This window comes from Dromiciops gliroides, chromosome 4 (genome assembly GCF_019393635.1).
Source record: "Dromiciops gliroides isolate mDroGli1 chromosome 4, mDroGli1.pri, whole genome shotgun sequence".
In the NCBI taxonomy this organism is placed as follows: domain Eukaryota; kingdom Metazoa; phylum Chordata; class Mammalia; order Microbiotheria; family Microbiotheriidae; genus Dromiciops; species Dromiciops gliroides.
This window is the reverse complement of record NC_057864.1, coordinates 306,746,106-306,772,227: the sequence shown is the minus strand read 5'-3', so window position 1 is coordinate 306,772,227 and position 26,122 is coordinate 306,746,106. Positions and strand designations below refer to the sequence as shown.

Here is a 26,122-nt window from a genome sequence, read left to right as displayed (position 1 = left end):
TTAGATTTTTCTAAAGCATAGATTTTACCAGGTTACTTCAATATTTAGTAAACTGAAGTGATACCCCAATACCTTTGAACAGAACATTTTCTATTTGGCATGTAAAGCCTTTTACAATCTGGTCTTTTTGTACCTTTCAGATTTTTCACATGTACTCTCCTCCAAATATTCTTTGATCCAGCAACATTGGCCAAGTTACTGTTCCTCATATGTAACACTATATCTCCCAGTTCTGTACCTTTGTTCTAGCTATCTCCCATGCTTGGAATACTCTCCACCTCTTTTCTGTGTTCTGCTTTCCCTGCTGTCCTTCAAGACATCTAAAAATCTACTTTCTGTAGAAAGTTTTTCCACTGCCAGTACCTTCACTCTGTGTCCAATATGTGCATAGTTTATTGACTCCCCATTAGAATGTGAGATCTTTGAGTCCAGGGACAGTTTCCCCCCTTTTCTTTATATCCCTAGTGCTTAGCAAACAAATAGAACTGTCCAGAAGTAGAATGTGCTTCCTGGAGAAGTGGTGTGTTCATACTCCTTGGAGGTTTTCAAGCAGAGAGATGCTGGATGACCATATCTGGATATATAATAGATCAGCTTTTATGTATACTTAAGTAGACAACATTCTTGAGTCGTAGCGGCTAAAAAGATAATTTTCAAATGTGCTAGGCAGAACATCAGGTAATAGATAGACAATTCATTGGTACTTACATGTTTCAGTCCTGTCCAGCTTGCATGATACTGGCATCAACTTTGAAAATCCAGGGATGCTTTTATGCCAGAAGGAGGGGGACTTGAATTCAAGAAGATTGTAGATATGCTCTATTACTTTTCTCTTAATATAACAAATAATTCTTATTAAGAAATTCAAATTTGAAAAATGAAGTCTCAAAAAGTTATCTAAAGCTTCCTTTTCCCTCCAAATAGTATTACATCCAAACTATGCTAGACAGAAAAGAATCTCTTCTCTTGACACCTAAAATTTGCATGTTAAAAATTATTTATATTGAGGGTTATATGCAGTATAGAGAAGTAAAATATTATCTCTTATTTTATTTAATTTTGAGAACATATACACAGAGGAAATTTCAACCATAGTTTTAAAGAAAATGAACATTTTTAAATAGTCTCACTCAATTTGATAAGTGCATAGAATAAGGGTTTTTTTTTTGGCATGACTTGCTTTTATTATCAACTGAAAATTTCAGAAATAAACAAAAACCATGTTCATAAATGGTCATTGGAATCACATTCATTTAAGAATGTCTTTAATAAATAACTTCCCTGCTTAAATTTTCCATGTTGTGACAAGATATACATTTATGTCTGAGAATTAATGTCTCATAACCAGTTCAATGCCAGAAAGTGTTAGTCATTCTTGTGCTGAGACACTTTTGCATATTTCATTGGGTTTTGAGTTTTGGTGTCTTTCCAGAAATAGCTACAAATAACTCTTGAGATAAATCTTGGCCTTGGTGGAACATGTAGGCCTTAGTCTCAGAAACACTGTCACAAAATAAGCATTTTTACCACAAATGACTCCAGGCCTAGAGGAATAGAATGTATATAGTCAAATGATTCTACCATTGGCATTCATTCTTTTTTGGGGGGGAAAGGGGGATGGGAGAAAACAAAACAAAATTTTAAAACCTTACTATTGATTTTATCAAGACTTAATTTTATTGGCTGCACTCTTATTAATTCTATTTACTGTGGTGCTTATTCATTGTGTTTAGTAATCCAATTCTTTAAAGGTTCAACAATTCAATTTAATTAAATTAATCACTAATTCAACAATATTATAGAGCATCTTCTGTCTATGCAGTACTATTTGAGGTGACATGGAAATTTTTTTTTAAAGAGGTATACAACAAAGCCTCTACTTTTAAGAAGTTTACACTCTTAGAAAAGTTAAGACTAACACTTATAAAAGAATGAACCAACAATACCAGACAGGATCTTCAGTTTAGTTACCTAAGGACTTACTTTGTGTAGGAGGCCCTGCAAGGCCCTGGGTATACAGAGGTGAAAAAACTCAGGCTTCTCACCCCAAGAAATTATAATCTTGTTTGCAGATTTAAAAATAATAAAAGTTTAAATGTTAAGTGCAATAAGGAGGATTTAGCAGAGAGGAATTAGCTCTTTTGATAAGAAATAGGGATCACTTCTGATTGAGGCTATTCAGGAAAGATTCATAAAGGCTATAACTGTGCTGGGACTTTGAATAAAAGAAATATTTTAACAAATGGAGTTGTAGAAAGTGTACATTTCAAACATATAGCATGGCCTTCATGCATGCATGTAGGTAGGAGAAAGCTGGACAGAAATGGGGGATAATCTAGACCATATACTGAATGATTAGATAATGGAGAGGCTGGGTTCTTCTGGGTCTTGTGAACAATAAGATGAAGGCCTAGGCATTTTATCAGATGCTTATGACCTCTCAGATAGCTCCAAATTAGAAATTGTCCAGCCATAGATCAATTTCAGATGTCTCCATACTTTAGGACACTAAGAACCCAGACAAGGTCAAAATTCCATGGGCTAATGTTTAACCATAAACTCTCCATATTGTTGGTGGTAAGGCTGTACAAGGTGACCTGTCAGCTTGCAACAGATTTCAGTTCTATACCCAACTCCTCTCCTGCCTCTTCCCAGTGAGAATTTGTTCAGGCCCAGATAATTCAATGACAGAATTCTGTGCTGCAACAGAGCTCTGCCTATGTGGAGGATCAGAGGGAGCAGACAGGATACATGTCCAGACTTGTAATAGAGATCAGCTCTACATACTAACAATCACCTACTCCCATGTACACCCATTGCCACAAGTAGGCCTAAACTCCAAAGGGCAGCTGCTCTTTTTGTAGTGGCAAAGAATTGGAAATTGAGGAGGTGTCCATCAGTTAGGGAATGGCTGAACAAGATGTAGTATATGAATGTCATGCAATGTAAGAAATAATGAGCAGGCAGATTTCAGAAAAACGTGGAAAGACTTAAGTGGACTGATGCTGAGTGAAATGAGCAGAACCAAGAGAACATTGTACAGAGTAAAAACAACATTGTGTGATGATCAACTTTGATCGATTTAGCTCTTCTCAACAATACAGTGATCCAAGACAATGCCAAAAGACTCATGATGGAAAATACTTTCCACATGCAGAAAAAGAACTATGTAGTCTGTATGCAGATTGAACCATACTCTTTTCAGTTTTTTCAATTTTTGTGGGTTTTTTTGGTTTTGTTTTTGTTGTTTCTTTTTTCTTGTGGGCTTTTTCCTTTTGTTCTGATTCTTCTCTCACAACATGACTGATGTGGAAATAGGTTTAATGTGGTTGTAATGTTTGTTGGCTTTGGAAGGAGAAAAATTTGGAACTCAAAATTTTACAAAAATCATTGTTGAAAACTCTCTTTACATGTAATTGGAAAAAAATTTTAAAATATGATGATTAAAAAATATCTCTACACTAATGACTCAGAGATGTGGAGATACCCTTCAGTCCTTAAAAAAGAAGCTACGTTTGTGGAGTTTAAACTCTTGTATTTCCAACCATTGAAGCATAAGATATGTCTGCTTTCTTAGTTCCCAAATAGCTTAGTTCATAGAAGTTTGGGTACTAGGTTATGATTTTTTCCCCTTTGTTTATAGCAGTCCATATAAGTAGAGGGGAATATTTACATAAATGGTTTAATGAATGCTTGAAGTATAGTAGAAGTATATAATGCTTCACTGAAATGTAGTGTTCTCATTTTTTCAAATTATGTGAAAGCTGCCTACTTTTTTTTAAACAGAGGTCTCTTTATCAGTATCCATGACCGAGGTCACATTGCTACATTGCTTAAGTCATGGCCTGAAGATGTTGTCAAGGTAGGATATTATCTTTCCTTTGGTAAATGCTGTTTTTTGTTTTCTTTGTAAGATTTCCTGAAACATATTGACTGTATTAACATATTCCATTCCAGTGAGAGCAAGTAATACTTTTCAAATTTATATTTATTTCCTTTATGAATTTTGCATGGAAATCTAATTTTGTCCAAGGAAACTGTTAATAAGCTGCTATATTGCTACTGAGCCTTCCTATTATTTGTAGCTAATTTCTTGGTGTTTATTTTTTCCTTTTAAGTGATGTTAAGTGTTGAAATCATTACATACTGTTCTTTGGATTTATATATTACATCTTTTTTTAATAACCTATGTATAATCATCCATTGTCAAGAACGAAGCCAAAAAATGTAAAACATAGTGGGCTTAAATAAGCATCTTTACCCTAGGGAACCCAAACAGTTACAGAAACATTTTCAGGAATTAGTTATATTGAAACCAGGATTTGGGCCTTTGACTCTCAGGCTTATTCTCTGTCTACTACATCTGCTTTACATATGAATGATTGCCTCTATGGTATTATTTAGGGGTGCAAGAAAAATCCGTCTTTCTTCAAGGCAAGTTTTGATAATAGAGTACTCCATATTACTTCACTTTATTGTTTAAATCTCTTCACAGTATGGCACCATTCTATTATTATAGTCTTATTTCACATTACTCACCTTCATACACCATGTTCTAGACAAACAGATGATTTTGTTCTTCTCCAGATTCTATTTCTAGGGGGCAGCTGGGTGACACAGTGGATAAAGCCCTGGATTCAGGAGGACCTGAGTTCAAATGTGGCCTCAGACACTTGACACTTACTAGCTGTGTGACTCTGGGCAAGTCACTTAACCCTCATTAGCCTGCAAAAACAAACCAACCCAAACAATTACATCAATGGAAATGGAAAGAATAAAACCAATTCTATATTCTACCTTTCACCTCTCTGCATTTGCACAACCTATGCCCCATGTTTCGGATACACTCACCCACACCTTACCTTAGAATCCCTACCTTCATTCAGTGGTCAACTCATATGCCACCTCCTGGGGGAATCCTGTCTTGCTCCTTCATACTTGTTAGTGTTCTCTCCCTCAAGGTATGTCATACTTAATCTGTGCATATGTCCTATTTGCCTAGTAGAATGTAAACTCATTGAGGGCAGGAGCTATTTTTCATTTTGACTTTTTAGTCTTCGCATCTATCATAGTCCGTCCCTTGTTATAGTTAGATGCTTAAGGAAAGCTTATTGACTTGAATTGTTGGAGGGAAGAGAAATTATACATCAAAAGCATTAAATGAAAAGGGGATTTTGAGAAGATGTCTAGCAAGTGGAGGCTTTGGGGCAGGGACAATCCTCTCTGAGATTATCTGTCTCCTGGATCTAGCCAGGTAGTAGCACAAGTGGTTAACATTTGACTTCCTGTTATCTTATCTGGTAGAGTATCATTTTTCTCAGGAGGAGCTTCCCAGGCCCTGCTGCATCTCTGATTTTGTTTTTCATAGGAAAAAATCCCTTCTGATTGATTTTAGGCCCATGTCAGCGTCACTTAAAATGGTTGAGGCTAGCCTAAGTTAGTTTTTGTTTACAGGATGAGCAGAGCTAAAAATTCCAGGGTTGAGCCCAGTCTAACCTAGTTGAGAGTAAAGTACCTTAAGAACTGGAATGTGGTGACATTCCTAGGATTTTTCTAGAGGGATGGGCTTCTCTTACTTTCCAGATAGCCTTTTGACAGAGAAACTGATATTACATTTGATATTAATAATATTAATATTGATTTTCTGTCAGTAGTTTATAGCATACAAACACTTTGAAATGTAAAGACTGACAGAATTAAGTGAGGGGCTTGGAAGAAGCAGTTATGCCTTAGATGAATCAAAAAATCAAAGTAGGAAGAGGAGAGCAAGCATGATTTCAAACAAGGCTATATAAAAATAGTGGGGTTTTGGTTAAAAAAAAAAGGTATGGTTGAAATAGATGGTACCATGGTTAAAGATGATTGAACTTGATCCAATGGCAGTAAACCCCTCATAGTTCCCTGGAACTTTGAAATGTGTAAGGCTTGATTCTTAGAGAATGGGATCAGAGCATTTGTTTTACACTATGATTCTAAGATAAAACCAAATTATTGCTATTTGTAGAAGATATGATTCATTTAGAGATCCCTAGAGATTCAACTGCATATTAATTAAAATCATAACTTCAGTAAAAGAGAAAGATATAAGCCCACAAAATCATCAGGTTTTTTGTCTATTACTAAGAAAACCTAGTAGGAACATATGAAAAATTAAAATATCTATAAATTTTTGTGTTCATTTACCAGACATACTCAAGAATTATATTAATATAACAAAATAATTATATAAAAATGAACATTTAAATAATTGAAGATATGTTCATTGTTTATTGTTGAACCATGCCAATATGTATTATATTGTATAGATTATTATACAGATTTTTTTTTTAGTACCATACCAATCAAACTACCAAGGGGTAGTACAGATATAGATACAGGTAGAGATAAAGATAAAACAGGTACAAATATTGATAAAATAATAACAGAGTTTGTCTGGAGAAACAAAAAGTTGAGAATCTCAAGGTAAATAATGGAAAAAAAATAGGAGCAAAAGAGACCAAGCTATAGTAGATATCAAACTATATTATAAAGTACCACTTGCCAAAACTATTTAGTAATGGTCAAAAAATAAAAAAGTTAATCAGTTGAAAAGATAAGGTAAAAACCTTAGTCAGATTATTGAGCCACTAATTGTTAAACTTGAGTGCCAATATTTTGGGAAGTCTTTGGAGAACTACAGATGTTTTCTTTTCTTTTTTTTTTTTTTTTGTGAGGCAATTGGGATTAAGTGACTTGCCCAGAGTCACACAGCTAGTAAGTGTTAAGTGTCTGAGGTCACATTTGAACTCAGGTCCTCCTGAATTCAGGGCTGGTGCTGTACCCACTGCGACACCTAGCTGCCCCCACAGATGTCTTCTTGCTACCCCTGAAATCACATAACTTTATAAGAAAGTCTTGAATTTTATTTTTAGTTCCTAATTTGAGTATCCTACTTTTTCACAACTGTTCCCTACTCATCCCTCCCCTTTCCCTTTCTCCTTCTCTATTTTCATGTCTTAGAAGTTGATCCACCATTCTTGGAGCTCTTCACACACATTCTCTATTCTTTTTTAATTATCATAATCAGGATTATTATTTTAAAGGTCTTTCTAGTTATCAGAGGTCTCCTATATGTATGTTCACTAAGATGGGTATTAGGCTTTCCAAGTAGTTATTTATAGCAATAGGTCGCTTTCTCTCTAGGCTGTTGTGGTGACTGATGGAGAAAGGATCCTTGGCTTGGGTGATCTTGGCTGCAATGGAATGGGCATTCCTGTTGGCAAACTGGCATTGTATACCGTCTGTGGAGGGATGAATCCTCGAGAGTGTCTGCCTGTCACCCTCGATGTGGGAACTGAGAATAAGGTAAAAGATTTATTTTTTTTTTTTTTTGGTAAAAAAATTTCTTAAGGCCCAATGTGTTTAAACAGTTAGACTGATTCATATTTTTAATTCCTTTCCCCATACCTGGATAATTATTCTTTTCTTTGTTTTCCATGTTTTCTTAGGTTTTATTTGCCTTCTGATAAATGTTTTGTACTCTCTTAATAAGTAGATTTTGCTCTATGACAACATATATTAGTTAGAAATATTTCTTTATACAAATATATAGATCATCCCTATAGCTATGTTACTGTTAAGGGCTTTGCTAAATATGAATTATTCCTGTCGTTAACATGTTTTTCACGTGACTCTGAGTGTGATATTTTGTGATCCTGAATCAGTTTTAGGATCTTAAAGTAACAAAGCAGGTTATCTACCTTGCCACTCGTTTTTTCCAGGTGATAGCGAGATAATGAGTGGCAACATAAAACATGAAAATTAAAGGGAAAAATCTTCACGATGGATATGAGAAATAATAGTCAAATAGGAGGAAAATCCTAAGACATTTGTGTTATAATTGAAAGCTAAATACAACATGAGCAGTCATCAAATAAGGTCTTACTTTCAAGTTGAGATGGTTAAGTGTTTATAGTTATCCTACCTTCTTCAAGAAGCCTTTTCTTACCCAACCCTCCCTTAGTTTCTGCCCTGCCCCCCACCCAAGCCCAGCCTTTTTTTCCTATTGTTGCTTAGTGCCTGCAGTCTGAGCTTATTTTCCATTTGTTCTGTCTAAATCTCCTATGTATGGTTATTTGCTTACTGACTTCCTCTGTTAGAATGTAGGCTCTTTGAAGGTAGTAAGGACCATGTATTGGTCTTTCTTTGTATCCCTAGCCCTTAGAACAGTGACTGGCACATAGTAAGCTGCTTAATAAATGCTTGTTGACTGGCTGACTGACTGGTGATGAGAGGAAGTCATCATCCCAAAATCTGGGCCTGGAATCGGGAAGACCTGAGTTCAAATCTAGCCTCAGACACTAACTTGCTCTTTGACCTTGGGAAGTCATTTAACTCTGTTTGCCTCAGTTTCCTTATCTGTAAAATTAACTGGAGAAGGAAATGGCAAACCACTCCAGTATCTTTGCCAAGAAAACCCCGAGAGGGGTTCCAGTCACACATGACTGGAAAATGACAATAACAATAACAACAACAACAGTAATAGTTCCACGTTATTGGACTTTGTCCCTTTCCTCCCCTTCTCACTTTGTTTTGTTCCCTTAGGGCTATATTTAGAAAGAAATCTAAATAACTAAATCAAACAGGTTCTTTTCTTTTTCTCAGTACTGTTTATTTTTTCCCCAATTACATGTAAAGATAGTTTTCAACATTCATTTTTATAAGCTTTTGAGTTCCAAATTTCTCTGTCTCCCCTTCCCTCTTTGTAAGAAATTAAGCAATCTAACATAGATTTATACATATACAATCAAAACAAAGGTTATTTTAATATTAATGTTACCTCAAAAGTTTTTGCTCTTTAATAGGAGGCTCCAAAAAGCAACGTGCCTTAATCAGAGGGACTTTCAAATGATAAAATATTAAACTCTGTTATTGGCTTATGAGAGAGATATTTGTTAAGCAGTAATTTTCTGGCACTCCTCGAATTATGCCATATAAATGACCACTTTCTCCACCTGCAAAATATTGACACTGGCATTCACAAACAAAAAGGGAAAAACGTTAAATGAATGAACCTCTCCTCAGATCATTACATACAAATAAACTAATATTTGCTTACAGTGTGTAGCTCTGTTCACTCTTCATTAAAATAAATGAATGAGTGAAAGAAAAACTCATGCTTTCAAGGAGCTTATATTCTACCATCTGGTTTTACCACACGTTTATGATGGAAGGAAAACCTTTAACTCTATTTCTTTTCAAATGTATTTTTTAGAGAAGAGTTTCCCCTTGGTGCACTATATTTTACTTTGTTGACAGTTGTAACAGATGTAGAGTAAGTATACTACTGTGTAAATGGGTCAAAAAATCATATATTTATCCATTACATGATTATTTATTAATGGTTTTAAATCAGTAATTGTGGAATAAATAAATGTTGCTTCACTCTTTCAAGTATTTGCTGTAGAAGAGAAGAAATAGTATGATGCAGTGGGAAAAGTTCCGAATTGGGAATCTGAGGACCAAAGATCAAAAGTGCCAAATCTAACTCTTATGTCTTGGGCAAAATACCCTTTTTGGTCTTGAGTTTCCTTATCTTCCAGTTCTAAATCTGAGTTCCTGAATTGTGATTAGTACTTTTGATCGCTCTGATCTGGAAATATCTGTCCATCGTTAGGCTAAACAAATTCCTAGAGACTAAAGGCTTTCAGAGACATGGGAGGGGGGGCACCTCTGTAACCATTTACTTGTCATTCCACCTTTTTATAAGGGAATCAGGCTTCCTGCATTATTTCTTCCTCTCCCATGTCTCTTGGAATTAGAAAATATCCCAATTTCTTAGGGGTACCCTTGGACCCCGATGGGGACATGTATCCTTGTTTTGGGGCTGAGACTTGTCTGTGGGATTGGAAGCTGGGATAAGGCTCCTCAGAGCTAATATCTGGGCTATACTAAACTGTAAGAGAGTATGAATGAGTTTACATTTAAAGCTATTCATTACTTGTGCCTTTCCTTTCTTTCCTGTCTTATACTTTACTTCAATTTACTTATGTAAATATACAGCTACACTGGTCTATTTTGTATTCCTCAAACATGACACTCTATCTCCTACACAAGCTGTCTTCCATGCCTTAAACATGTCTCTACCTCTTAGTTTCCCTAGCTTGCTTCAAGATTCATTTCAAATCTCATCTTTCTCAGGCCTAGGCCTTTCCTTCTCACATTATCTCCTATCTACGCTGTATCTGTATTATATGTATATAACTATTTACATGATCTCTCCCCTCTTATAAATTAAGCTAGATTAAAAATTTGCATGAAACTACTGTATTAATCTAGGTTATAAAATGATTTGAAAAAGTGTCCACATTGTATATGCTTTTGGCCACTAACTGAGATAAGTAGAATCTGATTTCGAAATGTGAATTTGAGTTGTATCAAAATGATTTGTTGTAGTAGTAGTAGTAGTAATAAAAATAATAGTAATTAACAATTATGTAACACTGTCTGCCAGGCACTGTGCTAATTTACAATTATTATTTCATTTGATCCTCACAAACGCTTTGAAAGGTAGATGCTACTATTCTACCTACTTTACAGATGAGGAAACTGAGGCAAATAGAGGTTAAATGATTTGCTCAGGGTCACAGCAAGTAATTGTCTGAGGTCAGGTTTGAACTTGAGTCTTCATGATTCTAGGTCCTGCAGTCCATTTTGTTATATGTCCTTTATACCCTCTCTCAAGTGAAATATTTAATTTAGGGAACTTAAAAACCAAAATGCACATGATGAAGGAAACAAAAACAGAATATTAAGACTAAGGCTATTTATTAAACCTTGAGCTATTTATTAAAACTTGGCCAGAACTATTTGTTAAAACTTGAAGGGAGTACCAGTCCAAATTTAACTTCAGATGTACAAGTGAAAACACACTAGTGTCAGGACTATTGACATATATAGAGAAAAAATATGTAACGTTCTTGTAGGTGGGAAAGTAGAATTTTATAATTTAGCTGTAGGCCTGGGAGCTGACCAGAGTTTGAATCCTACTTTTAAATCTGAAGATAACAACATCTGTATCTAGTTTTAAGGAAATTATTTGGTACTTTACCTTTAATTTCCTTATATTTAAATCAAGAATATTTAAGGCAGATTTTTTTGACATCATGAACCCCTTTTGCTATTTGGTGAATACTATAAACCCCTTCTCAGAATCTTTTTAAATACATAAAATAAAATGTGTAGAATTACAAATGAAGCCAATTATACTGAAATAAATTCAATTAAATTGAAATCTAAAGATATTTTTTTAAGAAGTTCTTTATGGACCCCAGGTTAAGAAACCCTGTTTTAAGCACTGATGGTGTGAAGAATAATTTATTTTGATAAAATAATCTAAAGAATTATAGCAGTCCTTAGCATATCTATTGTCATTATAAAAATCATCAAAATATTCTCATGACATAATTTCTTGATTAATCATATATTGCATTTTCCTTGTATTTCTTGATTTCTTTGTAATAATTAGAGTATTCACCCTAATTTTTTTTAATTATAGCAATTCTAGCCTAGAGTAGCCTAAAGATATCTCACACTAGAATGTGTCAGAAGTACAAAATGAACCTAGGCCTTCTTGCCTTTCCATTCATATCTCTATCCACTATAAAACACTGCCTCTAATTTATAGAAGCTAATATTTTATTAGAAAAAAGTTCAAGGTATAGACAGGAACTCAGGAAAGAGGTTACGGCTGGATTAGTAGATCTGAGAATTATCTCATGGTGTTCACCCATTATGAAAAGCAATTTGGAACTGTTGAGAAGTCTCTGAAGCAAATAGGACAGAGGCTCATAACCTCTATTGAGGTGATGCAGGATCAAAAATAATGATTAAAGCAAGCCTTCCTTTTTCTCTCTTAATTTTGTATAAGAAAAAAATAAGCATTTAAAATCAAAGCTCATAACTTGAGTTTGGGATTTTCATTAATGTAGCCATATCTTTATGACCTAGTTACATTATAATATCCCTCTATTTTTTAACTTTTTCCCCCCTTAAGTAGCATGTGATTACCCCAGAAGAATATTTAGTACAAAAAGAAGGAAATTAAGTTTCCAAAAGAACAAAATATAATGAAACCCTACAACAGCTGTGGTTCAAGTATTTTTTTTTGTCAGTTGAGGGAAAACTCTAGTCACAACTATGTCCACCTGACATATTTTGCTACTTTTATAGGATTTATTTTTCTCAGTGATTGTTTTTGAAAGCATAAAACAGTCAGTAAATATCTTAGTCTCTCAAGATATGCAAAAAGCTTTCACTTTGTGTTCTGAATAACAGAATAATGCTTGACTAACCTATTTATTCTTTAGTGCTTTTCTTGAAAAAAAAAAAACTAGCTCAGTGGTTCGCCACTGATAGCTTAAAATGACCATTGTTCTTTTCGGCTATTGAGCGTTTTCTTCTTTTGTCTGATATTTGGGTTTACCATACATTACTTTAAACAACACTATAAAAGAACTTTTTGGTTGTTCTTGCTGAATTGCATCACTTTTGTGAAATCACATCCACTGAGCTGGAAAAGAATTTCTAGGCTTCAGTGAATTTGTGCTTTGAATGGTGTTGAATTATACATTGTTGAGCTAATTATGTCTTTTTTATAACTGCCCAGTGTTCAGTCAATAAAAAAACCTCATGACTATTGAGTTGATTACATTTTCATGGGAAACTTATTGCCATTTTGTATTGAATCCATTTACTACTCTACCATTCAATATTGTGGTCATCTTTAAATTAGAGTTATTTGCGTAGCTTCCTTAATTTGTCAGATAGTGAATAGCAAACAAACATGACTTGTACAGGACCTAATATTATGTAATACATCTTTTCCACTGTCATTGTGTATGTTTTTGTGTGGTCTATAGCCAATTTTAAAGGAATATTTTTCTTCTAATGTTACATGTAGAAAACAAAAAGGTTGACAGTATCTTCTTGGCACTTTATGACTTGAAGCCTCACTTCTTTCAGTACTTCAAAGATCCATGCTTTTACTAATAAGGGCCCTCCCTTCAGGAAATTTTCCAGTTCTTAATAGAGTTGCCAAATTTTCAATTAAAAACTGTGTTGCTTTCCTGCTATATTAAAAATTTCTGCCCTTGTGAATAGATTTTTGAGTTATTTATGCTTTGGAACATAAATGTTTACAGTAATTCTATGTTCATTAGAATGAAAATTAAATTTCACACTTTTCCCATTTGTTTCTCTGTATAAATCTACCAAATGCTTTTTTCAGCCTTCTGTTACATTTTATGTTCTTGTTTATTTTTCTCTTTGATTAATCACATTCTGTTAGGTTTGTTATATAATTCGTTTTGTAATTCCATTAATATTGCTTTTAAAATATGTTTTTTATGCTTATATATATATAAACTTAATATTATTCTGTTTTTTTCTATTGTATCTTCAACATAATTCCCATGTTTCTTAATACTTTCTAATTTAAATTAACCCATTATCAAGACTGCAGTTCCTGATTTTCTGGAGTTAATTAAAACATAAATGTTATTCCAGCTCCTCATTTTATTGTTTTTTGTTTTTGGTTTGGTTTGGTTTTTTGGTGGGGCAATGAGGGTTAAGTGACTTGCCCAGGGTCACACAGCTAGTAAGTGTGAAGTGTCTGAAGTCGGATTTGAACGCAGGTCCTTCTGAATCCAGGGCCGGTGCTCTATCTACTGCACCACCTAGCTGCCCCCCAGCTCCTCATTTTAGATATCTTTTATCTTAGAAGTTTTTCCTTTAGACAACATATTGTTCAGTTTTTTTTAATCCACTATTACATTACATTTATTATACTATATAATAGGCATACAGTACTTTTATGTTCAATGTCGAAATCGTCAAATTTAGTTTTTCCTCTACCATAAGTGATTGTAGTATTTGTTTTATCAATAAGGAACATAATCTACCTTACTTTTATTAATACTAATCCAGTACCATTTTTTTGACATATAGACAAACCCACCCATACTCACATTTCTAACACTGAACAGAATTACTGTTTGTACTATTACGTCTCACATTTTAAAAATTTCAATTTCCTCATATGTCCACTATCTTAGATAGAAGTGTTACAGTGGCATTACCCATGTCCTTTCCCTCCTCTCCTCCCTTATTTTTATGTTATTTCCATAATAAATGTATTCCTCACTTTTCTCCTCTAATTTTTCCTTAAAATATTAAAATTTCAAGTGTTTTTTATTTGTTCCACTTCTTCAGTTCCCTTTGTGTGTTATTAACAGAAATAGAATTACAGAATTTTAGAGTTGCAAAGTACCTCAGCAGTCACCTGATTCCAAAATGAATTCTACTACAGAGTTGATCATTATTTCTTCCTTTTCTGTAAAGCTATTTTCTCTGGAAATTTCTTGATTTTTTTTTTTTTGGTGGGGGGAGCTTGGCATATAAATTGCTTTATTTGTTGGCAGATGCTAGTTTCTCCTACAACTTCTCTCTCTGACATCTTTCTGAAAACCCCTGTATTTTAACTATGTTTAATTCAGATTCAGTTCAGTCTAACAAAATATTAAATATTTAGAGACTTCAGTTTTGTGGATTATTGTCCTAGTAAGTTATACCTTTGAAAAAACTGAAATGACATGTAAGTTTTAACTTTCTATAATGCTAGAAATCTTGTAGGTTTCTTGACTGAAAGTTTTGCTTCTAAAAATAACATAGCTTTTTAGATATGAAATGTGCTCTGTATTATCTTATATATTCAGTCTTAGAAAAAGAAATTATCAGAAACCATTTAGATTTTGTTTTGAGAATAAACAAGACCTTTTCTTTTATATACACTAATTGGTCTACTAAACATATAAGCTATGTATTATGAGCCTAGTATGTAAAAACTTGACATAAGGAAAATGAAAAAATTAGATACAGGTTAAGTATTATCCTTCTGTAAAGATTATACTAGAGTTACCTAGGTGGAACAGTGGATAGAGCACTGGGCCTGAAGTCAGAAAGACCTGAGTTCAAATCCTGCCTCAGATACTTAGTAGCTGTGTGACTCTAGGCAATTCATGTAATCTTTCTCCCTCGATTGCCTCAACTGTAATATTATCATGATAATAATAGCACCTACCTCCCAGAGTTCTTGTGAGGATCAAATGGAAGTATTTGTAATGCACTTAGCATAATAACTGGCATACAGTAGGTGCTTAATAAATATGTATTTCCTTCCTTCCTCTATGATTATAGTTTCCTTTTCTTTCAGTAACAAGACTTTTCCTGTTTGTGGAATATGAATTTATAATTAATTTTTATTCCCTTTAATACCAAATAATAGTGATGATTGTTTTCATTTCTTATAATAGAAAGGGAAGGAAAGAGAAGGCGGTAAACATTTACATAATTTCTACAATGTACCAAGCACTGTGCTAATTGCCTTATAGATATTATCTAGGATAGTTCTTTACTTTTTAAAAAATGTAACAAACATTTTTATTTATAGTTTTGGGTTCCAATTTTTATTCCTCCTTTCCTCCCTCAGATGGCAAGCAATCAGATATACATGTATGATTATGTAAAACATTGCCATGTTTGTCATTTTATACAAGAAAACTTAAGAGGCGGAGCCAAGATCGCGGAGGAAAGGCAGTGACTTGCCTGAGCTCTCCCTAAGACCCCTCCAAATACCTTCAAAAAATGCCATAAAACAATTCCTGGAGCATCAGAACTGACAAAAAGACAGGGTGAAATAATTTTCCAGTCAAAGACAATTTAGAATGTTGGCAGGAAAGGTCTGTTGTACCAGGGTGAAAGTGGAGTGCAGCCCAGCGAAGCTGACTCAACCCCAGCAAACCAGGAGCAGGTCTAGGGAGCCTTTGAATCAGCAGGAGCAGCAACTGCTTCTGGAACTCAGCCCACAGATGGTAAGGGGGTCGAACAATTGGCCAGAAGGAGATTACAGGGATATCTTTGCTAGCACTAATGCAAGACTCTGTTGTTTTGTCCATACTCAGATCCAGGTCACGGTTTTGGGTGGCAGTCCCCGGCCAGGAAGAAGCATAAACACATTGGAGCTTATAGCCACAGTGAAGCAGAGTTCTGTTCATAATTCCAAGGCAGAAAAGCATGCCTGTGGTGGCACGCAGACCAGAGCACAAGCCAGGAGAGTGGTGAACATACCTCTCCTTAAATCATATCACCTTGGAAGAACTAAGGCCTTAGAAATCCCTAGAAGTAGCTCTGAAAACAGCTGCCCAAACCTCCTGAAGCTTGGGACACCCAGGAAGCAGTGCCCCACTTTAACAAAGAGTTAATTAAAAGTTAAGAAATTGGCTAGGAAAATGAGCAAACAGAAAAAAAAATTTACCTCAGCTTCCTTATCTGTAAAATGAAATAAGAATAAGAATGTTTACCCATTCTTTTTTTTTCTCTCCCTCTCTCTTAATAGGAGTTACTAAAAGATCCTTTATATATTGGATTGAGGCAGAAAAGAGTGAGAGGACCTGAATATGATGACTTTTTGGATGAATTCATGGAGGCAGTTACTTCCAGGTACATATGCAGTTCTTATTTTACATCTTTCATCAGTGTGTACTTAGGAAAAATATTTGAAGATGAAAATAAAAACAAAAAAATTTTCTGAAATGTGAAAGTTAAAAAACCTAAAAATTCCAGTGGATTAAAGAGATAGAATTTCAAGTGATTCTATTAGGAGCAGCTGGGTGGTGCAGTGGATGGAGCACCAGCCCTGGAATCAGGAGGACCTGAGTTCAAATGTGGTCTCAGACGCTTGACACTTACTAGCTGTGTGACCCTGGGCAAGTCACTTAACCCCAATTGCCTCACTAAAAATAAATAAATAAATGAAGTTGTTATATTATATTTGAATATCCTATACATTCTTGAATTAGTTACATGTCATTCATGATATATAAATTGTATGACATTAAGCATCCATCCTCCAACTGACTTTTTTGACTAGCAGAGATAATATGATGTTTGCCTCAAAAAAGGAAACATCCTATTGTCTGTACTTTCTTTCCCTGAACTTCCTCTTTCTTTCAAGGTTCACTGAGAGTATTCTACATCTCTGATTGAATAGAAATGGGTTGTAGAACCTGATGACTATGAAGTAGTAGGGATTTGGTAATTATGAATATATTTAGAAGCTAAATTGCCTAATACTTAATTAGTTACCAATAGTACTGAACAGGACTGGATACAGATACCTTCTCTTTGTAGCCTCAGAGAGTAGTTGCAGAGGCAGGGATAGATAGATCCTGAGCATGATTTTGCATATAGCCCATGAACTGGAAAAAATTCAGTGCCTGACAGTTGATGGGCTATACTTGACAAAAAGATTCAGCTAGTAGAATTTGCATTGGTGACTCAGCCAAACTAGGAGTATTCTAGGAGCAAATTACTTAAGCTTTTGTATTCTAGAAGTGCGATTCAGAGAAGGAAGATTCCATTTTTGCCATGAGTTTAGCAGAAGGGTATTCTCCAAAGTTTGCAGCTTGAGGTAGAGATATCCCATGAATGATCAAGCAGGGCACATGGTACTGGAGAAGATTTGACTAAAGCCCAGACTTATGTACTCCATAATGAAGAGCTAATTAAATTGATTCTCTGCTCTATCTTATCTGCAATCACTAAGGATATTCACTTAGATTATAATTAGCATATGGAAAAAGAATCCTTCAACCCTGGTTCCCCTCAAAAATTTTCACTGTGTTTGGAGTAATACATTTAAGAGAAATTCTCTTGGTCTAAAGTCATACCATGTGTTATAAAGCTTGTTGATGGTATTTTGATGTGGCACTTTTCTCACTGACTCAGTCCGGAGCTAGTGCCTTGGCAGAGGGCCATGGGCAGCTCAGACTCTTCAGATGAACAGTTAAGTTGTTTGTGATCTCATATCAGATTTCAAAGGGGTAATAAGTAACCCTCTTGAGTTCACAGTCAGCTAAATTAAATTCTCCTTTACATATATTCATTCCATCCCTTTACAATATGGAGTAGGAATATAAACTTATATCCCTAGATAAATCTCATTTGGGGTTATTGTTAAGGACATAGATGGGGGTCTGACCTCTATGCCCACCCTCCAGGAAAGGGTTAACCACTGTCCCATCATCTTTTTATCACTCAGTTCTATAGCTGAGAATGGCATTGCTATAATTTGCTTTGTCACATTCTCTCAAACATTACACTTGCTCCAGTCATTGTTTTGGTTACCATTTCTTGGGGAGATAGACCACTGACTCTAAAATAATCCAGTCCTAAAATGGGGAGTAGGGCAATAATTGGGGCCAGCAGGTTCCCAGAGAGAATGTACCAAGCAAATTGTCCTACTACTTGAATATAATCCCTTAGTGTAGAAAGGCAGAATGGTGTGGTGAATAAGGTACTAGACTTGTACTCAGAAAAACTTTGGTTGAAATCCTGCCTCAGAGCACTAGACCTGGATTCAGGAAGACCTGAGTTCAAATTTGGCCTCCAAAACTTACAAGTTTTGTGATCCTGGGCAAGTCCCTTAATATCCCTCTGTCTCAGTTCCCTCATTTGTAACATTAGGGGGCTGGACTTTATGGCTTCTAATGTTCTTTACAGATCTAAATCTGTGTTCCCGAGGCTAGAGTAGATTATAGATTTGGCAGATTAGTTTTCAGGTTAGATTTCATCATTGCAGAAGTCACTGGTGTTCTACAATTACCTTCACTTCCAGTCTTTTGGATATGCCTATCCTTCATGATATCCCATTTCTCTGGAGGTATTTGGATAAGATTTAGGCAGTGTGTTCCCCTACACCTTGCTCAAATTGACTTTTTAATACAGTTTTAATAGGTATTTTTCAAAGGGCTACTGTATTTATTAAATTATTGTGGGGGCTAACTGTTTCTAACTATATTATTGGGGGCCAGACTGGGTTTTTCTAAAATATTGCTACTTGTAAAATAATGGCTATTGTACCAGTTTAGGTATTAAGCATTTGTTATTAAGTCATATTAAATGTTAGTAAAGAGTTGACCACGTGACATTTAGCCCAAGCTGAAAACCCTCTAGTGCCATATGTCTGAGAGAGAGAGAGAGAGAGAGAGAGAGAGAGAGAGAGAGAGAAGGAGAGAAAACACATGGCCTCAAGCCCTACTTTACCTAATGAGGAGAGTGCTCACCAACCAACTGCGGGTCCAGACTGAAAGTGAATTTCAAGATGGCTCCTGATTTTTATCCTCTTTTGATAGAGGCGTGTTGTTATACACTAATCAAAACTAATTGGTTTTCATAATAACTGTGTGGCAGGTTGTATATTAAAATAATACTACAAATTCACCAAAAATTAAGCCATAATTTTAATCTGTATTTTCTGTTAATAGTGATGAGGAAGGAAATAGGAATTTTTAAAGTACCTGCTATGTTCCAGGCACTGTGCTAAGCACTTTATAATTATTATTCTCATTTGATCTTCACAAGATCTGGTAGATTGGTGCTATTATTATCACAATTTTATAGTTAAGGAAACTGAGACACAGATTAAGTGATTTGCTCAGAGTCTCACAGCAAGTGTCCTGAGGCAGGATTTGGATTTAGGTCTTCCAACTCCAGGCTCAGTGCTTTATCCAATGTGTCACCTAGCTGACTATAGATAAATTTATGCTTATCTAATATTCTTTTTTCAAGAGTTTTTAGTGATCAAGAACATACATTTTCCCAGACAGTTAAGTGAGGTTCATTTTAATTTTTGGTAATAGTTACATATATTAATATTTATAAATCAGATTTCATATTGAATATATATATTTCCTTCCTCTGTATTCCTATAGCACTTTAATAGTATCATTCATATGACACTTGTCAGATATTCCCTGGTACTGTAGTTATTTCGGTGCATGTTTTATGCCCTTCATTACATAATAAATTCATTGAGGACAAGGGCTGTCACTGATTTTTGCCTGTCCAGTACCTAGTATGATACTTTCATATTATATTAAGCTTTAAATTTTTAATGAATAAATCTCAAGGTGGTGACTGATCATAAATTTCAAAACTATCATTTATGCTTAGTACACATTTATACAGTTCTTATTGACATTATATAAGTATCTGCATTTTTGGGAAGCAGTGTGATGGCTTAGGTTCATGTCTGGACTCCCATTTTCTACCTGTGACCTTTGGCAAGTCACTTCACTTCTAAGGGACTTAGCACCCTTGTGTAGGGGTTGGACTACATGACCTAAATCTGTCATCTAATTTTCTTATAGAAAAGGAATCTAAGAAGGTTTTGCACAAACAAAACTAATGTAACCAAAATTATAAGGGAAGCAGAAAACTGGGAAAGAATGTTTTAAACAAGTATCTCTAATAAAGGCTTCATTTCTCAAATATATAGATAACTGAGTCAAATTTATGAAAATACAAGTCATTCTCCAATTGATAAATGGTCAAAGGATATGAACAGGCAGTTTTCAGATAAATAAATCAAAGTTAGCTATGGTCATGTGAGAAAATGCTCTAGATCACTATTGATCAGAGAAATGCAAATTAAATTAATTTCCCTTAAAGTATAGAAATAAATTTAAAGGAAAAATTAATGATGCGTTCAAGTTGTTGTTGAATAATTTTCAGTCGTGCTCAACTCATTGTGACTCCACATTTGGGGTTTTCTTGGTAAAGATACTGAAGTGGTTTGTCATCTCATTCTCCAGCTCATTTTACCAATGAGGAAACTGAGGTAGACAAGGTTAATTAATTGACTTGCCAAAGGTTACACAACTAGTAAGTGTCTGAGGCCAGATTTGAATTCAGGAAGATGAGTCTTCCTGACTTCAGGTCTGACAATGTCCACTGAGCCATCTAGCTGTCCATGTATTTAAATATAGTAATTTAAATTGTGTCTGGTTTTTTTTCTTTACAAGTAGAAACTAATTGAGAGCTAACATGTTACCTTTTAACATTAAATTTCATGGATTTGTTCACTGAAATGGCAGGTAATGCTACTTTTCATAAATAAAAAATTGACATAAATATTAATGTTAATGTCAGATTTTTGACATTCATTTGATTATTTTCTGACTCACCAGAGCTTGGTATGTCTAAAAATTTATATTAAAATTCCATGGAATGACTTTAATCACAAGGCATTGCTATCTAAATCTTCACGTGGCCCTAAAAAAGTTTCAAAGTATTTCTTAAGCTAGAGTGTTTTATGTTTAAAGACTTTGACACCTGGCCCTGTCACCTTTTAACATAACAGCTGCAAGAGCTCTCCCTGGCACATTGTTGAATATTTCTGTAAAATAGATTTTAGAAATTTAAGACAGTACAAATAACCTGTTTTTACTCCAGTGAGACAGTCTCTAACCCAAATTGTTCTAAGCTGCCGAGAGAAGTAGGATTTGGTGTTAGAAGACCCTGGCCTCATAGCCTAACTCTGTTGTTTACTACCTGAGCAACCTTGGGAAAGTCCTTTACCTATCTGGGCCTCCAATTCTTGTCTCAAAGTTAGGAGATAGTACAAGATGACTTCTAAGGTCCTAACTCCCATATTCTGTGACCATATACAATATGTTATCATATAGACATGATATATATGGAGGTATAGAGGGGTGGTCTGTACTGATTGACAACCTGTTGTAATGAAACCATAGTTACAGTCATAATAATATACATAGAATTTATTCAGATTTATTACTATTAGAGTGCAATTATTTCTTGCAGTGGAACATTTATATACATATAGAAGTGTGTGTATCCTTCATACAATAATACTAGTTTGAAAAAAGAATTCAGTTGGAAACAAAACCAGATGGTTATCTGCTTAAGGATTTATGTACTGGAGATAATTCTAGAAATCTCACTTGGCTGCTTCGTTGGCAATTCTTTGGAAAGTTTCTTAAGTATAGTACAACTTCCAAGTTAAATATCAATACATAGTTTTACTTTGTAACTACCTATGGATACTTTTGAAAAGAAATTAGTGATTTCATTTAGGAATGTTAAAAACTACCTTTAGGAGTACTGAATTCCACAGGTTCGCCAACCTAAGATATATGATAGAAGTTAATCAAAAACAGCTCTAGAACACTCATAGAGTGTGCTCATTGTTATCCCCCTTGGAAATCTTTCACCATTCAGTTCTGTCTTTGAATGTGCAGCAGAAGCAGTTTTAGTTGCAGTAGACTGTGACTACTGGTCTGCCTTGACTGCTTTCATGTCAGCAGCACACACTCCTGCAGGCTTATACTGTTACTAAAAAGTGTTCTCATTTTGATTGAGTGAAATTTAATTCAGTTGAACATACCATTGAATAACTATTTACTCTTTTTTTTAAAAAAAAGCATTCTGAGGCCATCAAAGGGATGCCCAATCAATTGGGGAATGGGTAAACAAACTGGTATATGATGATGATTGCATATTATTGTGCTATAAGAAATGACAAGCAGGATGACTTCAGAAAGGCCTGGAAAGACATGTATGAAATGATGTATAGTGAAGTGAGCAGAACCAAGAGAACATTGAACACAGAGACAGCAATATTGTTTAATGAAGAACTGTGAATGACTTGACTATTCTTGATCCATGACAGTCCCAAAGGACTATTGATGAAATATACTATCCACCTCCCAAGAAAGAACTGATATTGATGGAACAGACTGAAGCATGCTATTTTTTACTTTCTTTCATTATTTTTTCTTTTAATCAAGTTTTCTTATATAAAACGACAAATATGGTAATGTTTTATGTAATCATACATGTATAACCCATATCAGATTGCTTGCCGCCTAAGGGAAGGGGAAGGGAAGGGAGGAAAGGAAGGGTAAACATTGGAACGCAAAATTATAAATAAAAATTGTCATTAGATCCCCAAAATAAATAGACAAACAGAAAAATAATGAAATATAACCCCAAATGCATAGCAACAAAACAAACAACAAAAAAAAGAACATTCTGCTCCATACTGGTAAAGATATAAGGACCAAATAAGACAATGTAGTATACCTCCTCTTCTGGAGCTTACAATCTAGTGTGAATTATTTAAGTGACAGAAATTTTCAACCAAACATTCCTGAGCACTAGTGTGTATGAAAAAAAATAAGAAATGCTGTGAAATAGTGTTTGGATTTCTCCCTTGTTTCTTTTTGTTTGTTTGTTTTGTTGTTTTGTTTTGGTTTTTTGTGGGGCAATGAGGGTTAAGTGACTTGCCCAGGGTCGCACAGCTAGTAAGTGTCAAGTGTCTGAGGTCGGATTTGAACTCAGGTCCTCCTGAATCCAGGGCCGGTGCCTGATCCACTGTGCCACCTAGCTACCCCTCTCCCTTGTTTGTTGAAGTATGTCTGACCACAATTATATTCTACTGGATCATAACATGTTGAGGACTTGAATCTTATCTTCTTTATCTTTGTTTCTCTTAGCTTGATATATATAGATAGTGAAGGATGTATGAAAGCCTGTCATATGAGAGATGCCTGAGGGAATGGGGGGCATAGAATGGGGGACAGTGATTAGCCTGGAGAAGATTTGGGGAAGTGATTATGCTAGTACAGAGTTTTCAGTAGGTATCATATGGAAGGCAGAATATGGTTATCCTTTATAGCTCAAGGGGAATAATAGAAATAGTGGGTAGAATTTACAAAAAGGTAGACTTCAGTTCAGTATTAAGGAAGAATCTAATTATAGAGTTTCCCAAATGTGGAATGGACTGCTTTGTAAAGTTGTGAGTCCTTTGTTACTAGAAATTCTCAAGTAGAGCTGATATTTGTCCAAAGATGTTGTTGATGGCATTTCTGCATGTGTGAATCTCTAAGTCCCTTTCTGACACTAATATTCTTTGATTTCATGAAACAGGTACATAGCAGTTAGGAGTTGCTTTAGTTCACAAAAGTAGGACTAGTACCCAAGCCTCTTGATTCTCTCCTGAACCCTTCTAGAACTAATCCATTCAACCTTTACCTTGTCTGAATTCTGTATACCTTTTTGGTCAGTTTACACCTAAGTCATAAAGTACCTTGAGATCAAAGACCGTACAAAATCCTGTTCTTAATTAAATAATTCTCTCTCCTAGTATTGTTTCTGTGATGTTTTGATGCTCACACCTATCAATAAGAACAAGAAGAAGCTTTTTTATTAAGCTTTATAATGATTATTGCCTTGGAAATTAAATACTTTTTATATTGCTGAATATACTAAGAGGAAACACTGAATACCAGATTTCCTTATTGAGAATTTCTTTCAAGGAAAATACTTTTGACATGTGAATAATATTTTTCCATTGGAAATTTCTAAAATGCTGTTGCCAACTATTCCTTCTTTGTTTCTTAAAACTGGAGAGAGAAAATCCCTCATAACATTCTATGACAACTCAGAGATTATTCTCTTATGTTTCTTTGGTTTTGTTAGCATTTTATTCCATTCTTTCCTGAATCTACGAATTTTGATGGTGAAAGGCAGTTACTGTCTTCCATATTGATGCACAATTGACTCTTAAATATAACAGAGTCCGGTTTATTTAATACCAATTTATATGGTGTTCTTCATTATTAATGTTGTGTTTGAAAATCCTTATTAAACTTGCTGATGCCACTTTTGTTGTTGACTTAGCATTTTATGATTTGAGTCCAAACAGACTTCTTTGTTTTTGATAGTTTGCCAGATGACCACAGAAGCTATAATTATGTATGGAAAATATTTTTAAGCAGTATTTTTCAGGCTAACAACACTAAGTACAGCTGGTTTGGTATATTTTCCAAATAAGATTCCAAAATGTAAACCAGCTGCTTACATGTTGCTTTTTAGTTTAAGTTCCAGCTCTGCAAGAAACTCTGAAATGACCATTTCTTGAAAGACTATTAAAAAAAGAAAGAAAGAAAGAAAGAAAGAAAGAAAGACTATAGAGGGTTAGTCATTATTAATGTCTTATCTAGCATTAAGTTAAACTAACCTGTCTATGATGCAGAATGTGTGCCTACTAAATTTAGGCTAAAAATCAATTTGTAAAAAATTTTTAAATAAAATATAAGGTTTAGGAAAGGAAAATTCATACCTCATTTTGGAAATTCTAAGAGTATCATTTTTTTAAAAAAGTAATTGCCTACAGGCTATAATAATAATAATAATAATTATTATTATTATTATAAATATTAAGTGCCTGCTTTGTGCCAGGCACTGTGCTAAGCACCGGACTAATAAAACTAATTTTGTGGTATATCAACAATAAAAGTCACCAAAGCTTTTGGGGGCCCTTCTCTCTATCAAAGCAAACCCTTCTACATCAATCAGTAAACATTTATTAAACACCTACTATGTTCCAGACACAGTGTTAAGTACTGGGGATACAAAAAGGGGCAGAAGGCAGTCCCTGCCTTCAAGGAGCTTGCAATCTAATGGGGGATACAACTTGCAAAGAAATATATACAAAGCAGGCTATATACAGGAATAAACAGGAAATAATTAACAGAAGGAAGGTACTGCAATTAAAAGGGGTTGGGGGAAGCCAACCCATAAAAGATGAAATATTTAATGGGACTTAAAGAAAACCTGTAGGTGGCACTTAGGAGGGAGCACATTCAGGGCAAGGGGGACAGCCAGAGAAAATGCACAGAGATGAGAGGGGAGTGTCTAGTTTGTGGAACAGCCAGGAGAGCCAGTGTCACTGGATCAAAGAGTACTGGTGTAAAAAGACTGGAAAGTGGGGGCAGCTAGGTGGCACAGTGGATAAAACACCGGCCCTGGATTCAGGAGTACCTGAGTTCAAATCCAGCCTCAGACACTTGACACTTATTAGCTGTGTGACCTGGGCAAGTTGCTTAACCCCCATTGCCCTGGGGAAAAAAAAAAGACTGGAAAGTGGGGGAGGAATGGAGGAAGAACCGGTTGTGAAAGGCTTCAAATGCCAGAGTATTTTGTTTTTGGTGCTGGAGACAATAGGGATCTGCTGGAGTTTATTGAGTAGGGAGAAGGAGGGTGATATGATCACACCTGCACTTAAGGAAAATCACTTTAAGTGGAGAGAGGATAGATTGAAGTGTGGAAAGACTTGAGGGAGGCTGACCCACTAGCACCCTACTACAGTAGTCTAGGTATAAGGTAATGAGGCCCTGCACTAGAGTGGTGGCAATGTCAGAGGAGAGAAGGAGGTGTA

General features: G+C 35.0%; 1 protein-coding gene across 1 annotated transcript in view; it reads left to right on the top strand.

Annotated features, from left to right (window-relative positions):
• The window catches only part of ME1 (malic enzyme 1), a 198,460-nt gene that overhangs the window by 82,496 nt on the left and 89,842 nt on the right, over positions 1 to 26,122 (top strand). The window contains 3 exon segments of the mRNA XM_043999505.1: positions 3,787 to 3,862; positions 7,183 to 7,344; positions 16,433 to 16,536. Coding sequence (XP_043855440.1) covers positions 3,787 to 3,862; positions 7,183 to 7,344; positions 16,433 to 16,536 — 342 coding nt within the window.